Source organism: Porites lutea, chromosome 10 (assembly GCF_958299795.1).
Source record: "Porites lutea chromosome 10, jaPorLute2.1, whole genome shotgun sequence".
In the NCBI taxonomy this organism is placed as follows: domain Eukaryota; kingdom Metazoa; phylum Cnidaria; class Anthozoa; order Scleractinia; family Poritidae; genus Porites; species Porites lutea.
The window spans coordinates 4,974,819-4,991,735 of NC_133210.1; the positions used below are offsets into that span (position 1 = coordinate 4,974,819).

At 37.5% G+C, this 16,917-nt stretch overlaps 2 protein-coding genes across 2 annotated transcripts; one reads left to right on the plus strand and one right to left on the minus strand.

Annotated features, from left to right (window-relative positions):
* The first annotated feature begins 1,469 nt into the window (after positions 1 to 1,469).
* LOC140950242 (uncharacterized) lies at positions 1,470 to 10,163 on the plus strand. Its single transcript, XM_073399448.1, has 5 exons — positions 1,470 to 1,988; positions 5,043 to 5,414; positions 6,598 to 6,828; positions 7,709 to 7,756; positions 9,169 to 10,163. Exons 1-5 carry the CDS (start codon positions 1,538 to 1,540, stop codon positions 9,459 to 9,461), a joined length of 1,395 nt encoding a protein of 464 aa, XP_073255549.1. The 5' UTR covers positions 1,470 to 1,537; the 3' UTR covers positions 9,462 to 10,163.
* Positions 10,164 to 10,264: 101 nt separating this feature from the next.
* On the minus strand, positions 10,265 to 16,874 carry LOC140950243 (mycothiol acetyltransferase-like). The gene is made up of 4 exons (XM_073399450.1): positions 16,754 to 16,874; positions 15,286 to 15,316; positions 14,719 to 14,776; positions 10,265 to 11,551 (listed from the first exon to the last, which is right to left on the minus strand). The coding sequence occupies exons 1-4, from the start codon at positions 16,850 to 16,852 to the stop codon at positions 11,245 to 11,247; spliced, it is 495 nt and encodes a 164-aa protein (XP_073255551.1). The 5' UTR covers positions 16,853 to 16,874; the 3' UTR covers positions 10,265 to 11,244.
* Between the last annotated feature and the right edge of the window lie 43 nt (positions 16,875 to 16,917).

The following is a 16,917-nucleotide window of genomic DNA, read 5'->3' on the forward strand; positions in this document are numbered from 1 at the left end:
TGTACCCAAAATAAATATAAAGCACGTTTGAAAAATATTTGCCAATTGTGCCGGCATAAACTAACTTGGGAGGGGAAAACTGATTTCCTAAAGTAAATTTCCCTGGATGGTCTTATAACGGAGTATAAGAGAAGCCTCTGCACGAAAAGGCTATCTTCAACTTTAGTCTGCAGGAAGGTGAATAGAGGGATTTCACGGTTTTAAGTATAGAAAACTGTTCTTTAGTGCATGGCATTTGGAAGGTCCAATTGGCAAAGGCTCTAGAACATTACAGCCACCCCGAGTAAACTCCTGATCTTCGGGTTGTCTGAGTGAAAAATTCAATCAAAGTAACTCGATAGGGACCAGTTTCGTGAAGCATTTAGTATGAAAGGGAGACCATTTGCATTTTGTCGCTGAGTAAAAAGATCTCTGATTTTCTGTAGAAGATGTATGAAAGAGTTTACAGCCGGAAATAAAAAAAAGGTAGATATTAAAAGGACAAATCTTTGGATCTCTCGAGACGGTGCCTCTCGGTCTAAAGCCTTGCCATCTTCCCCTCCCTGCTTCAGGGAAACTGGCAATATCTTTTTTCAAAACGTCCAACGACACCAGGTCTATACCGCCAGCCCGTTATTTTAAGTAGTCCCTCTATTTTAAGACGTTTCCTGTTTTCAAACAAGTCGCTTGAAATAGTTCGGCCTTATCACGCACTTGAACCTCAACCCGTTTACAGACTTAAAAACAGCCATGACGGCCAATGTCATAAACAAAAGAGTTAAAAATGTTGCAAAAGCCGGAACAGCTCTTCAAGAGAGAATGGCTTCGTTTTAAAAACCATTTTTACACAGACTCGGCTAGTGTAAAAAGTGGACTGAGAAAACGGTCAACATTTGATTATCCACGTGCTCTTGATAGCATTACTGAGTAAATGCACGCAGATTTTGACTGCTTCCCATACTGGACCGTCGTTTTTGCTTAATGACGTTAAAAAACCAAGTATTTGGTGCCACATCTAAAGAGCTTTTGTACTAAAAAAAAATTTCCCAGCGCACAACAAACGTGACTTCTCTTTTTTTTCACAGTTGAAAACTACTTTTTACTCAATAATTTTAAAAACATTCTCGTAAACTGAGTTTTTTTGTTTTTGATTAGCACTGAAACATTTTCCCCTCCTTTATTGTTCGTCAGAAAAAAAATCCGACGAAATCCGCACGCCACCTTCTCAGAAATTTTCCTCGCGATAAGTCGATTTAAAATTCTTGTTGAACAACAAATAACTCAAAGAAGCTTACACGAGGAGTTTACTTATAGCTTACGACCGGTATACCAAGCACAGATGATTTCCAATGAAAAACATATTAAATGGCATTTCCTAAATTGCTTTTTTGTAAGCACTACTTCCAGTATTGGTCTTTTTGAGTCACTCGATGTTCTGAAACCCACTCGACTAATATAGCAATCAAGCACGCTATGTTTCTCTTTTAATGACGGGCTATTGTAATTAAATCATTTGCCGTCTCTCTCGCGTTAAGAACCAAGTAGTCTGCGAGCCCCGATGTTGTTACTGATTGCTATTTTCTGCAGTGCGCTTACTGCGCATTTTGACTTAACGCTAGCCAGAAAATGTGAAAGAATTGACACTTCTCTTCTACCAGCCTGCGCAAAAATTGGCTACAGTTTCACGGTGAATTTTTCCAACGTTGGACAACAGAGATATCAAGAGTTCGTGTCGTCGGAACTCAATTTTTTTGCGAAACACTTCAAAAGTTGTTCGTCGCATTCAGAAGCTTTTATGTGTGCACGTTATGTTCCAAAATGTTCTGACAGTGTCGCCGAAGGACGTGTATTGCCTTGCAGAGAAGTTTGCGATCAATTTGTCGACGATTGCGAAACAGCGTTAAGGGAACGTGCTCTGTATAATCGCTATGTTGCGTACTGCGGGCTTTTAAGTTCAACGCAATGTTTTAAACCCAAAGGATTCATTCCCCGGGCAAACATAACGAGAGGTAAGTTTGAACTAACTACTCAGAGCATTTTTCTTAGCATCCACATAACATAGGTCAAGCAAAAATTTTAGAATGTAATATTCTATTTTCTGATATTTCTATAAATAAGAATTTTAATCGAGAATATGCGTTTATGCTGGGGCATTTTAGCCTTTTCGAATTTGTGTTTATATCAAACCTTATTTATTTAGGATATAGACTTTATTACCTCGTGAAAAGAAAAAAGATCTGACTTTAATCGTTTTTAGTTAGAAAAGTTTGATACGCGCCTTTTCCTTTTCTTGACAACAAGGCTCTGATCAAATTTATTTCGTGACGAAGGCCTTTCGAATAAAATACATATTCACTCGACTTCGTGAAAAAAACAAGTACCGTGGGAAAGTTCTTCCTAAGGTGGGAAATTCTTCCTTTTTAAGGATGATGGATAATGGTCGTCTTGATCCGGCTCTAAGGGAAGTGGTTAGAAAACAATAGGATACTCTCAAAATCAAGTTTCCCAATAACCACTCAGTTCAAACTTAATTAATGGAAGAGACAGTCAATTCTTCAACTATTTTAAGAACGTTAGTTTTCTCTTGTCTTTCACTGTCTTGGAAAACAACTTTTCGGTGACAGTATTTTTTCTACCATCACTTGATTTTCGAAAAGGCGCCAAACATGTACTCTTCCGCCTCTAGGAATTAAGTCGCGCGACACGGTGTGTTAAAGTTGATTGTTAACACGGCCAATATTTAGTGAAATAGAAAAACATTATTTTCAATAAAAATCATTCAGTCTTTGTTATCTCCAGAGAAACAATTACAAAATCAGCTTTATTCAATGCATTAGTAAATTAGTAAATTACATCACGTTTGTCTTTAAAAGAATTGCTCAGGGTCGAAAAACTGGAATCCCCACGCATTTATATTAGACTCAGGAGTCATAGTAACTTTTGTCCTTGAGAAATTTGTACGCGTATGGTGTATATATTAGCTTCTCGATGCTTTACTCATAGCAACCAACTCAAACAGAAAATAAAAGTAAGCAAATATATACTACAATTAATAATGAAAGTTCGGCTAAATATCTAAATATCTGTTTTTCAGTGATCACTGAAACAACTCCTGTGGATTAGAACAATGCCCCTCATTGCTATAAATATTTTTTCGGTATTTTTTCGACTATGACACTGCGAGGTAGTACTTAACTGGAGACACTATAGACCATAGGTTTCAAACGAGGGCTGACTGATACGATTATCATGTAAATCTAATGTTTCTTTGGAAATATGTCCAGACACAATACTGGTTATATTAAGTCAGCAGTTTTATAGAAAACGTGAGGTGAACGGAACCTTTTTAGAAAGTAGGCGAGAAGCCTGCCAAAATAATTTCCTTTTTCTCAGTGGTGCACAGAAATTTCCGCATATCACAGTTAAAAAATACATAAACAGAAAAAAAAATTAGAACAGCCTTGGGAAGCGACACATTTTTATTCGCGCTTTCTCTCTTGGTGTACTCAGGAAAGTCAGTTTAAAAATAGGAAATGCCAAGGATGAGGAGGTTTCATCCGATGCTTGTTTTGAGAATTCAAAAGGTAAAGTAGAATCAAATGGGAAGAAAAGTAAAGCGACTTCAAATAATGATAATTGGTTAGTAGTTTTCTTGCCGTTTTGTAATATGAAGAATAAATTATGCATTGTGTATTTGCTTTTTGTCTACACAAACAGACGACAAAATGAGGACGAATATAAATGTTACTTCATCCTTCATATGTCTTGCCAATCAAGGTGTAGCGGGTGTTCTTGAAAAAATCGGTTCAGTCACAAATACAGAAGTAGTCTGAAGGGAATGCAAACTCACAAAAGGCAAAAATGAAAGATGTTTGATTTCCGACCAAAGCTAGCCAGGAAAAATTTCGTGCGTTCACAATCCTTTTGCAGTAAAGGCCCATTGACTTAGCCGGAATGGCTTACGGCGCAAACACCCAATTCGGGTATGATTGTAACTGACAATGTGGTAAAATGACAGCTTACTGCCACAAAATAACTTGCCTATAACTGACGCTTGGTCTAGGAATTTTCTCACGACAGAACTAAGACAGGAAGCTGAGTTTCAAACCTAAATGGAAAAATGTAGCTGCTATAATAGACATCCTCTAAACGATACACCACCCCTTGGAAAGGGCTTGTTACATTGATATAAATACATTCACATGAAGCAAAAGCCGTGTGTAACGACGATCCTGTTAGTTCGGAATTTAATTAGACTACTGATATCCAAATATACTATATAGACGAAAAAACACGGCAGAATTAATCGGCGCACACACCTTACACGCACATTTTAGTGATAACTTTCCACAAAAAAATTTACAAAGTTCGACATGCCCGCAGCTAGCTAACAGCATGCGTCCAGAACGTCACACAGCGAATTACAAAAAATTTATGAGTTAAGACGAAAAGAATAGGAAAGAACGGCAAAAATGAAAGTCATTATATTGATAAAACAACGTACATAATTGGAAACAACTTTTCGGCTAGCGAAACAAGTCCTCTTCAGGTTGAGATGTTACCAAACACAATGGTAGAATGTTCAAATCATGCCAATGGGGAATGTCTCAACATAGAACTGAGATGTGCAATTTCATTAATAGTAACAGTAATTTAATTCTAAAGATAGCAAATACAGATTACATTTCGTCACGTTTGTATACTTGAGTACGGGTTAGGATTCTAGCTTTGTAGATAAGAGGTGTCTTTTATATGATAATGACTCATTATAATGGTTAGGAACTATGGGATCTCAATGGAATTGTATGATTTCTAAGGCGTGGCCAGTTTCCTTTCGTTTCTTGACCAAGTAATGGTGAAGTGATTTGTCACCTTTTAAGATTGTGGACGAAATTCAGAAGGAAACTTTTGCACATACACCATGTTTTTTACGATTTGGCACCTTTTACATTGCAACTCTAAGAAATGAAAGGGTTACTCAGGGTGAGCGCATGCTGAGAACCACTAGAAATTTCTGCTGAATTCATTTTTGCTGACTAATACTGACTGTGTTGTTACCACAGATCGCTCACTACCAAGTTGTGAGGCAGTAACCAAGCCTGCTTGCCTAACCAGCAATCTCAGCGGCCTGGGAAATGAGACCAAAGTCCGGCTCCAGAACTTGATCAACAGGCTAGCCCCAGTCTCAAACAGTTCTTGTTCATCGGACTTAACTAGACTAGCCTGCTTTCTCCAAACGGGACCGTGTGTTACCAACAAAGGCCACACCCTGGACACGTGTCAATCACTGCGTAAGGAAGTCAGAGATAGCTGTAAAGACGAATTGCAGAGACACAACATCTCCCTCCCTCTGTACGTTCCAAACTACCCTGAAGTGAGCGCTGGCGATGGTTTGTGTTACCTGACACGTTGGCCTGTCCCGCGGCCCAAATCAGGTTGGTTTGTTTATGATCCCTCGACAACTAAATTTTCGCTCCCCCAAAATTGGAGCACCGATTTTATGGCAGGTGCAACTGAGGGTGTAAAGATAAAGTTATAAGGGTTTTAGTTACTAGATCTTTAGTTACACCAACAAATCACCAAAAACCGAAAACCCGAAACTCCGAAGTGAGGCTCAGGTTGTTCAAAAGTCAATAAGCAAATTCTTTCACTGTTCTACATGCATTTCGAGGCAATTACAGGCAAGGCAGAGCCGGGGCGGCTTAATCGCCAACACTTTTTCCGAAAAAAAATTAAATATAAGACTTACTGGGAGGAGAGTCAACCTTCTTCAAGTCAATAGTCAGCCGCTATTATTTCATCTTTGTCAATTAATTTTTTTGGCGTTGTGATTGGTCTTCGTATTGTTTGCGAAAGCTCTTCACTAAACTGTAAGGCAAAATAAATTCGCTCTTAAAAAGTGTGAATTCAAATATGTGTAAATATCAGTCAGCCTTTCATCCCTAATAGGGACAATATCATCACTGAAGTCAAAACAACATTTTTCTCGATGTTTTTAAAGGTTGCAAGCCGCAGAAACGGGCTGATCAGTTCATGGAATTGTTGAACCAGTTTGAATTAAAGATTCTGGGTTATCACCTCTTCTTCCTCCTCTGATACTTGCCGAGCTTTGTTTGGGCGCTTACCACGGCCAGCCAGCTGTTTCGCTTTATCCTCCAACACCTGTTTGGACGAACTAAATTCTCGGTCACGTACAATGGACAGGGTGTAGCCTTTGTCTATCAAGCGATGCCATCATTACTTAAAGGCTTTCTGGTTCATAATCTTCACCCTTTTTATTGTTTACTTCGGCGTAGAAATGTTAGAGCAGAGTGTTAAGCTCAGTCGGCTCATAATTTTCTATTTGAGTACTAACAATGCACGGCAAGAAGAGAGGATAGTGAAGGTTGTGTAAAGTACAATAAACGACAAAAAAAGGCGCAAAAAATGAGTTTGAGGGTCACCAAGGCAGTTCATTAATTGCCCAAACTAGTTGTCATTTCCAAGAGTGGACGAGAGTGGAGAATTGTGGTACATCTTCACATAAGGAATATCTACAAACAAGATTGCTGCAAATGATCGAGTATAACCGTTTTTAAAGACTGAACTTGACGTTTGCTTTCTTTTTTTACATATTAGAAATCAAAAGCAGACATAAGAGGTTACAGTGCGTATGCACTACATGTGAAAACAAGACATGCACGACGGATGGCTCATGCCTTATCTATCGCAACCCAGAAGATGGGAAAGATGTCAAAAGATGCATTGTTGATGGAGAGGATAGAGACTTGATTTGCAGCAATGTTCTGCCACACAAACAGGACGTTAGATGCTGCGAAACAGACTTCTGCAATCGTAGACTCGTACCTGGTAAGATATCGGCGTGTTAACTTGATGGTTTTCTTTCTGTCGTTTTCTTCGTCGAGGTGGTTGCGCTGAGCTCGCTAGTAGCATTACCACGCAAAACAATTTTTGGTACATAACGATCTTGCCTGAAAAACTGACGCCTGATTTGATGGAAAACGTACGTCGAAATCCGCGTCTGCAGGTAGCCCATACGGAGGCTCTGTGACCTCTGTGTTTGAAGTCAATGCCCCAATATTTAACAACCGTTAGCACTGCCTGAGTGAAAAGGTTCCAACAAAACCTTCCCTCCAGTTAAATGCCCAGCCTTTTATGAAATGCAAATTATTTTCCAATGCAGATGTAATAAGCCCCAGCGTATGTAAGAGGCCTTTAGTAAAAATAATAAGGGCCGGGCTTATCATCGGAGTTTTATGCGGTAATTTGGAGATTCAATCATCCCACCCTACATAAGATACAAATTGGCTATAAAAAGTTTTTAAGTTTGGATTTAAAGCACAGACATTTCAAAAGCATCAGCTGCTTATAAATTGTTTCAAACGCACAATTGTAGGTCATGAATTGATAAATAATGTAACAAGGAAATGTTTGAAGATCTCCCTTGAAAAGTAGCAAAACCAGTTTTTAGAAAGAGCTTTCTAGAAAACTTTAATTGAGTTCTCTTATGAGATGGTAACCGGTCATTTCGCCCCCAGGTCTTTTCGCCCCGGTTACTTAGCCCCATATTTTCGAGTCCTTTAAATATGTAATATATCTCGTTCTTTTAGCGATGTTAAAGGTTACTTAGGGGCTGAGTAACCGGGGCGCCGGAAATGACCGTAAAGCCATAAGATTACATCACCGGACCTCCCTCAATAACATTGAATTCTTTTTTACACTTTAACAGAGAACAGAGAGAAAGGCAGAGTGAAGAAGAAAAAGAAAAACCCTCCAGGTATAAAAAAAATTAAGGTTATGAACAAAACATGAAACAGAGCCATTATTAGTAATAGATGGGTTGGCCCCTAGGGCGGGGGGGGGGGGGGGGTACTAAACAGAGTTTTATACGGGGAGCGTTGTTCCCCTTTATATACCATCTTTTTTAAAAAAGGTACCTTTTTCATATGACAAATGGTAGCCCTTTCACATATATCTAGTTTTGACCTTTGCAGCCCCTTCAACTGCTGAAAACGCACTGTCTTAAATATTAATAAATCACAAAACCAGAAAGTTTTCTCGAATTTTTCATAACCACAAAATGCATCTGACAGATTTTGCTATCCTTTCATATACCTCAACTAGTGCAATCCTTACCCTTCTATATACCTGAAGGCTGAAAAAGGTACCCCTTTCGGGCGGAGCCTCCCCATAATAGGCCATTAGGGAGAAGGTCCCCCACCCCGGGGCCCCCCGCCCCCGCCCCCGCGCCGAGGGTTGGCGAATAGGTCATTTTCGAGTTGCCCCAATCCTCTGTTTCCAAGCAAGGGAAAGTGCAAAGCTACTGATATAAAAATGAATTTTAATTCCTATGCAAATAAAACTCATTTTCACCGCAAAGGCTTTGCACTTAGCCGCGTTTTGAAAGGGAGAGTTTTTGGAACTCAGAAATCATCATCATCATCATCACTAGCTAAATGCATATGTACTTTCAAATCCTAGAATAATACAAAGTATTGAATTAACTCCTAAAATATTACAAACTGCAATAATGTAATGTAGGAGAGATAAATAGAAAAATCAAATTAAATTAAAGCTTGTTTTTCATGAATGCCGTGTTCGAGTTAGAAGTTAACAGGTTTCGAAAGCGAGTCGAAGATTTTGCTTGTCTTATATCAGAGGGTAAATTGTTCCAAAGAACAGCCCCACTGTAGCAGAAGCTATTTCTACAGTAACTGGTTCATAACAAGGGAACAGCAAGCTTATTTTTCGTGCGTAATTAGGAAAATACACTCATAATTACGGGCACACAGAGCGAAAACAAGCTCGGCAGCGCCCATCTTTTTATTGCAGTTTTAATATGTGGCTAACAATTGTTCTAAGTTTGAAAAAAATCTGGTTAGAGCGGTTTTCATTTGAGTGTCGAAAAGTAATTGGTTTTGCACTTTCTACACGATGCGATTGGCTTAAAAGATTCGCGCCACCTTTTCATCCAATCAGAAGTAAGACCAAAGCCAATTGTGACGCGCTCCGCCTCGCATGCATTTTCTCGCGCTTTGCGTCAGCCACATGTAATTACTTCGAGTTTTGATTGGTTCAATGTATTGTCTGTGTCCTATGTGATTGGCCAGAGTAATTACTTTGGTTTTGGTTTTACGACACTCAAACGAAAACCACTCTAAATGATTAAAATTATTATTTCTTTCCTAGGCGTTACGCCAACACCTTCAGTCAAGAAACCAGAAAAGAAATTTGGCATTTCCAGCGGAATCCTGGCAACAGCAGTTGTGGGATCCTTACTCATTGTCACCTTAGTAACATTTTCATTATACCGCACAATAAAAAAGCTAAGAGACAATTCAAGAGCACGACAAAGGAGAAACAGCGGAAATTACGTCCATAGATCAAACATATCATCCAACGGGAGAGCTGTAACCATTGGAGACAACAACAAAGGGTTTGAACACGCAAACGAGGTTCACAATGGAATTGCTCTTTATTAACTCTTAGAGGAGTTCAAAGTGAGAATTCACCAAAAAATCGAAATTTCTTTTCGTAATATCAAAGGAAATAAATCCTACTACGCAAAAGATCTATCGAAGAGGTTTCATTTAAATGGTAACACCAGGATTTCATCAACAGATTCACAAATTAGAATAGGGTAGCCAAACCCATGGCGCCATGCAGAACGCAATAAGAGTGAACTAACTACATCACAGCAAGATTCTAAGTGCCTTTCTATGATTGACTCCAGCTGGACATTGACGGGTTAACAACCCATATGTGACTTTTTAACTTGGAAAATTAGGCTTAGTTGTATGTCAAGCAAAAAGGTTACACTTCGAGTCCCAATATCCACATACACATTCTCAAGACTGATCACCATACATTTCCTTAAGGAATTTGTTAAGAGAATTCGACAAAAGATCAAAAGCATTTGCCCTTTGGTGATCATTTCGTTATTTCTCATAACATTTACTCTTGATTGTGTATTGAAATTATTAGAAGAAAATTGGTGTTGAGCATGGAAAGTTGTGCAAAAAACCCTCAAAGGTACCTTTTAAATTTTTCTAAGGCTTGATAAAGCTCTTCTGTCTTAGAACAACTAAACAACGTGAAATGAACTGGAAATATGCAAGAAAAATCAGTTCTCAATTTGCAGATAGTGAGGTTAATTAGATATTTATTTTGTACATTATGTACTGGTACATATGTGTACAGGATCTTTTTGATTTTATAAATATGAATTTTACATGTTCAAGAATACGGTGTAAATACTTTATTGACTATGATTTATGTTTCAATATTATCATTATGTGTGCGTGCGGGGATGTAAGTACAATTTTATCAGTTAATTGCATTAAAAAGACTTGACCTGAAACTGATCATGAGCATGTGTTGTTTTGGGAAGAAACTACAAATTCCAATTCTGGATTTAAAAAATAAAATGCCAATTCTCATTTCAGCACGTTCACATCACCTTCACGGGTTTCATATGCCTGGACCCTGAAAATGTACCTCTTTTTGGCATAGCCTCCTCATATCGGGCATTATAGAGGGTACCCCTTGGTGCTCTTACCTACAAAACTTAGTAATTCATTAATAGTATTAAATTTCTTGTCTTTCAACCCTTATCCTCATTTTCACAATTCTGATGGTGTTCTGTTTTCTGAGTTCCCATTCTCTCATTCCCATTTCTCCATTTCCACATCTTCTTTCACAGATTACGTATCCCTTTTTATTCCAAGCCCTACTTTAAATAATACTCTTCCAATCAAATTCCCAGCCTTAATACATCAGTTACTATCCCTTTTAACAAACACTGCAGAGTACATTATATACACGTTATTCACTTTTATATGATGGTTTTCTGAGTTACCATTTCCTCTTTCTACTTTTTTTATTTCTCCCCTCCCAACTTCCACATCTTCCTTCACAGTTTACACATCCCTCTTCTCAGCCCCTCATGATTACATAAAACTCTTCCTATCAAATTTTCAGCGTTAATACATCAATTATCGTCCCTTTTTACAAACACAGTGGGGTACATGCATGGTACACATAATCTACTCTTATACATTCAATGTTTTTTTGAGTTACCATTCCCTCTTTCTAACTTCCCATTTCCCTTCTCCCAACTTCCACCTCTTCTTTCACAGTTTACACATCCCTCTTGTCAGCCCACTCCTACCCTTACATAGTACTCTTCCTACCATATTTCCAATAGTGAGCAGTATTCCTCTTGGTTTATTGTCTAGGAGTTGTGGTCATGTCTCACTGACCTGCCTACTCTCTGGTGTCACAGAGAACAAAGCCAAGGTTCTTGTACAGTTTAATAGCAGCATGTCTATAAACCTCAGTAATAAGATACACTGATTTTTTTCCATGTTCTTTATGGTATTTGAGAACATGAAGAGTAAGCACCCTGCCCAGACCGCACCCTTGGTACTTGGGTATGACTGCTAACCAGTGTAAATGGCCAACAGAGGTATCAAGCTCATCTTGCCAGGCAAATGCAGTTGCTACATATCTCTCTCCATGTCTAATGAAGAAAAAGCCATCTTCCTTGAAAAGAGCTGGATTTGATGCATACCTAGTGAAGCAAACAAAAATAGTATTTTAAATTTTGATTTCCACCTTTTTTAGCATGGCAGAATTTACTTGGACTGATCCCTGATGCAGTACATGTAATTGTGAATGTTTTCATGTAAGTGTAGCCTTTAATATGACTATGTAAATAATTTATAAAATAAATGCTTTTCTATTACCTCATTTATACCCAATAACAGTAGCTTTTAATATAGGCAATCACAAGACAACAACTCATTTGCATGGTGTTTTATACTTCTGACACTCTATTTGTATTTGTATTTGAATTTATTTATTTGCCCACAATTACAATTACAAAAAGATGCCAAAAAAAATTGTAGGAAGAAATGGCGAGGAGACCTAAAGGAAACTAATTATTAATTAGGCCTCCTCAATTACAATTTTTCGAAGATGGCATAAAAATTACGGTGACGGATACAAAATAATATGAGGTGGAAAATTAAAATAACAATCAATATTACGGAAGTTTACAAATCAATATTACGGAAGTTTATAAATGTTGAGTATTAAAAGGCTTTTTTCCCAATATTTTTTGTTGGAGTATACTAATAATAAAATATTATTACAAATAAATGCCTTCAGTGCTCTTTTAAAGGAAAAAGGTGAGGAAGCGTTGATGATGTTGGTGTTTAAGCCATAAGGTGTTGTAAAATATATTGCCCAATCAGCAAAGATGTTGGCACTTGTCTGTTTCTTAGGAAATTTTTCATGAGCATCTAATGCACTTTTGATTTGACAATGATGCCAATAATTCTAGAATAAGTTAAATCAGTTTTTTTTGTTAATAAATGCACATAATTTAACACTCACATAAATACTGCAACATTGTTTTGGAATGTCATAAATCAAAAAACAGCTGGTTATCAAAGGGTAAAAACAATATATCATTCACATGCAAAGGTTCAAGATGCTAAATATTGAACTTAGAAGTTTTTTCTTTCACATTTTCACGGATGGCCAAAACAAAGTTAGTAATTGAACAAGGCAAGTTAAACTAAATCAAATTCCCTGTTAGAAGGTGCAAAACCAGAGAACATAGAGAGGGAATATTAATTGTAGCTTAACCTTCAACCTTGAAAAATCCATTTAAAAATTATTGCTTAAATTCTACCCATTCAATCACTTATAACTTGTAACTTCTGGTAGTATAAAACACGAAAAAAAACAGAAAAGTTATACGGATAGGTGGTAAACTATTACTCATTTAAATGCAGGAAGTCTTTTTTACAATGCCATAAAAATAATACTGGTGCACCAACAATGTGTATATATAGCTATCAACAAAACAGGTAAATAGGTGATGAATGTGGGAAAAAAACCAAGTTAACTATATTGAGGGGTCTAAAATGAGACTTACAATAATGGAATCTACATAATCCAAGATAAACGACTTTTATAACAGTTTTAACAAGGAGGTTAAAAAGATAGAGAAGTTGATTAAAATCAACATTCCTAAATTTGTATTGAATAAAAATAATAACCACTACAATTTTGGGCAACCAGCATTATTCAAGGGTGGTATTAGTATTGGTATGTGTTGAGTGAACTATACTAATAAAAATGTAATTATTATGAACCACATCACTGTTACTTTTAAGCAGGTTTCGAAAAACGTCCTGCCTAGTAGTCTGGGACAAGTAAATTTTCTTGCTGGGTAAGTAGTACCTTTACTGTCAAACTCAGAAAACTGTGAAAACCAGAAAAAATTTCAGGAATGTTGGTTGTGTCTTGACCAATCACAATAAAGTTTATGACATGCGAGAAAACCCCAAACCACAAACTAATTACCTTTGTTGTTTGCAGTTTAGTTTTCTCACGCCATATTGGCTATCTACTCGCTACACAGTAACATGCCATTAGAGCGGTTTTCATTTGAGTGTCGAAAAGTAATTGGTTTTGCACTTTCTACACGATGCGATTGGCTTAAAAGATTCGCGCCACCTTTTCATCCAATCAGAAGTAAAACCAAAGCCAATTGTGACGCGCTCCGCCTCGCATGCATTTTCCCGCGCTTTGCGTCAACCACATGTAATTACTTCGAGTTTTGATTGGTTCAATGTATTGTCTGTGTCCTATGTGATTGGCCAGAGTAATTACTTTGGTTTTGGTTTTACGACACTCAAACGAAAACCACTCTAATATTTCTGGTGTTCATGGTTTTGTGAGTTTCACAGTAAGAGCTCACTGGTCCAATGGGCAAGAGACAAAGCAAGTCATCCTCTAACAAAATCATTCACTAAGACCAGCAAGAAGCGGCCCTAGGCAAGCAAAATATGACAGCTGCTTGCCCAAAGGACATGCTGGAATTCAAGTCTTTGTCAAGCCCCCTTTAAGTGATACTGTAAGTTACGAGTACTATCCTGGGTGGTCTGTTTAATACTATCCGGTCAGTGTAAAACGAAGACTGCGGACTATTGATTTCACTATGCAAATGAGTATGTGACAACAATAGTCCCTTTGTTTTCTACCCTAAAAACAATAGTCTGCAGTCTCCATTTTACATTGCCCCGTTACTATCACAACTTGGCAGTAACTTTACAAAGCCTTTTTTAAAGTGAGTGAATTAAATACCACAGCGGAAATTCCAAGCTACACCCGCACTGTATTATAAGCAAACTTTCCGCATTATGGTATCATTGTCTTTGCAATCAGTGAATGTACTATGTTGTTAGCAAACTTAAAGGCAATTCCGTAAAAAATTTGTTTCTCTTTACAAGTATCTACCTCCGTTCAGGGAGCATCGCGTTTGGTCTTAGGCAGTAAAGACCCAGTTAACACCAATTGAGTGTGTATTTAACATTAGTAAAATCCAGGTAGTGGTCTATTATCAATGCTGCGTTCTGATTGGTTGAGCTACTACTAGGCTATATGTTATAGCCCCCTAGTAGCGAAAAGCTAAGGCTTTTTGGAGGCAAAAAGGATTAAAGTCTAGCTTTTAACTAGCTAAAATTTGTTTATTCTTGATATTTTTTAGCAACTAGTTGGATTTTACTAAAACAATTATTCCTCTCGCCCTGATGGCCTCTGAATCAATAGCCCATTCGGCTTTCGGCCTCATGGGCTATTGACTAAGAGCCCATTTGGGCTCGAGGAATACTTGTTAAATAATCCACAACAGAAAACACAAAGGAAAATTATAATCATATTGACCTTTCCACAAACTTTTCTGCACTCCAAGAAGAAGCAAAATCACCAAATGCTTGTTGCACTATTAGAAGAAATGAGGTACAAATTACAGAGATCAATAACAATCAGATAATAATTTTGTGGAGTATGAAAAGAAACAGTCATGTCACAAACTTATAGTGTGTAGGGTCAATCCTTTACAGTGCCGAAGGGCTCATACGTTGGGCTAACTTGTTTTCTTTGTTTAGTCTTATTATTTTCTAGGCACTTCAGTGTTTCCATTGTTTCTTATTATTACTTTATTTTGTAATTTTCCATCAAGGACCCTCCCTACTGTAAAAAAAATTTGCATGAATGATGCCAGCATCCTCGATAAAGAATATTTAAAATATCTCTTATTTCTCTGAAAAAGCCATTCCTGAGATATTAAAATGTTAGCCACAGGGGCAGGTGCTTTTTTCAAAAGAAGGGAATATGGAATCCAAAAAGGAAAGCATGGCTTTTATAGTGGGAGATTGTTTAGAGAGATATTCTTAATGTGCTACAGCTGTTTGATTGCTTTGTCATCAGTGATGAAAATAAAACACTCACCTATTTCAATCCATTTACATTCATCCCCGGGCTGAGTTGAAAAGGTCAACCAAAATAAAATTACAAAAAAAATAGTAATTTATTATCTGTAAGCAGAGTTGAACAGAAGAACTACTCACAACACCTCATTAAAATTATAAAATTAAATTAGTACTAGGCTGGCTGTTGGGGGAAGGGGAACATTGATTTCAACAAAGAAAACAGAACTATCATCTCTAATCTACATGGAATTTGGCGATAGGTGGAGCCATAAGAGTAAATTTATAGCTGTTTTCCTTCAGCTGATTGAGTACCCATCCTTGGGAAAGGATAATAGAGAAAACAAACCGGTTTATAAAATAAAACCCATAAAATGATTGGAGCCACACAGGAAAGAAGAAACACATAACTTAAGTGGCACTAGCCAATCTTTATTAACTTAAATTCTTTCACATTTGTAGATTACAGAAACAATAATTTTTTATTATTTTTGGTTTTGTTTGTTTTTTCTAGGAATAGCTAGCCCAACCAAAGATAAAGGGAGCTGTTAAAAATGTTATTTGAATGACCTTGTTACATGTAGTTTCTCCCTGCAATTTGACATCCCCCTGTTCAAACAGCACAAACCTTCCTTCACTGCCTCAACTACTTAAAGTCAAGCGAAGCACAAAGCAAAGGATTGTCCTAAAAAAATTTGGGGGCGTACCTGTGCTTAAAATTCTCCAGAGGCTTTCTTTAGATTTTCCATATATTTGCCTGTAATTTTCCTGGGGCTTTCTTACAGACAAATGTATAGAAAATTTAAAAAAGTGGTTCTAGTTCTTCTAGTGCATGTAACGCCCTCAAAATTTTTCAGGAGGATCCTTAGGGGTGAAGCTTTAGTTTACAAATCATATTTTTTTCAGAACAGCCATTCTAAGGAAATTATTCCACATTAGATTCTCATACAAACACTGTAATTTCTCACGCGTTTGCCTACTTGTCAAGATAGCATTGAAAACCGTGACAAGGTCTACACAGATGATCATATTTCGAGCTGGTGGTGACAGGACTTCTTGAAATACCTTTTTCTTTCATTCCCTACCCTACTATTTTCTTTCCTACCCTTTCATACATGTATAAACCTGAAGCCTGAGGATGGTACTTCAGAGCCTCCCATTATGGGGAGTAACCACCTCTTCCGGTTCAGTTCAATGTTCCCTTTCCCAACAGAAACCAGTTGACTGCTGAGAAAAGTCTGATAAGCTTACAAGCTTACAACAACGGTATAAGTGACCTTTTCCGGACAGCACATAAAGGAATTATAGCCAATATTTCAGCAGAATATAAGAATTACTGTAGTGTATGTCCATCTGATGAAAAAAGCTGATGAAAACAGCTGATTGAACATTCCCTACATTGTTAAGAACAATTTGCTCCCAGAAACGACCCACCAGATAACTTTGAACCATAAATGATTGTCTAACATTGAAAAGTCTATAACTCTCACCTTCCAAGTGCAAATGTCGAAGTCTGCTCTTATTTTAATGTCTGGAAGGACGGTTTCCTGGAGATCAACAAACTCAAGACGACATTGATCTGGTCGCATTTTTTGTGGTGGCACTTAAACTAAAGGCTTACATGAAGTTATAACCACTGCCAAGTCCCAAAACA

Excerpts from the sequence above, each read along its gene's own strand:
- LOC140950242 (XM_073399448.1), top strand. The coding sequence starts at position 1,538 with ATGTTGTTACTGATTGCTATTTTCTGCAGTGCGCTTACTGCGCATTTT. Across the intron at positions 5,415-6,597 it reads TGTCCCGCGGCCCAAATCAG|AAATCAAAAGCAGACATAAG; the intron begins GTTGGTTTGTTT and ends TTTACATATTAG. Across the intron at positions 7,757-9,168 it reads GAAAAAGAAAAACCCTCCAG|GCGTTACGCCAACACCTTCA; the intron begins GTATAAAAAAAA and ends TTTCTTTCCTAG.
- LOC140950243 (XM_073399450.1), bottom strand. The coding sequence starts at position 16,852 with ATGCGACCAGATCAATGTCGTCTTGAGTTTGTTGATCTCCAGGAAACC. Across the intron at positions 15,317-16,753 it reads TCGACATTTGCACTTGGAAG|CCCGGGGATGAATGTAAATG; the intron begins GTGAGAGTTATA and ends TTTTCAACTCAG. Across the intron at positions 14,777-15,285 it reads ATGTAAATGGATTGAAATAG|TGCAACAAGCATTTGGTGAT; the intron begins GTGAGTGTTTTA and ends TTCTTCTAATAG.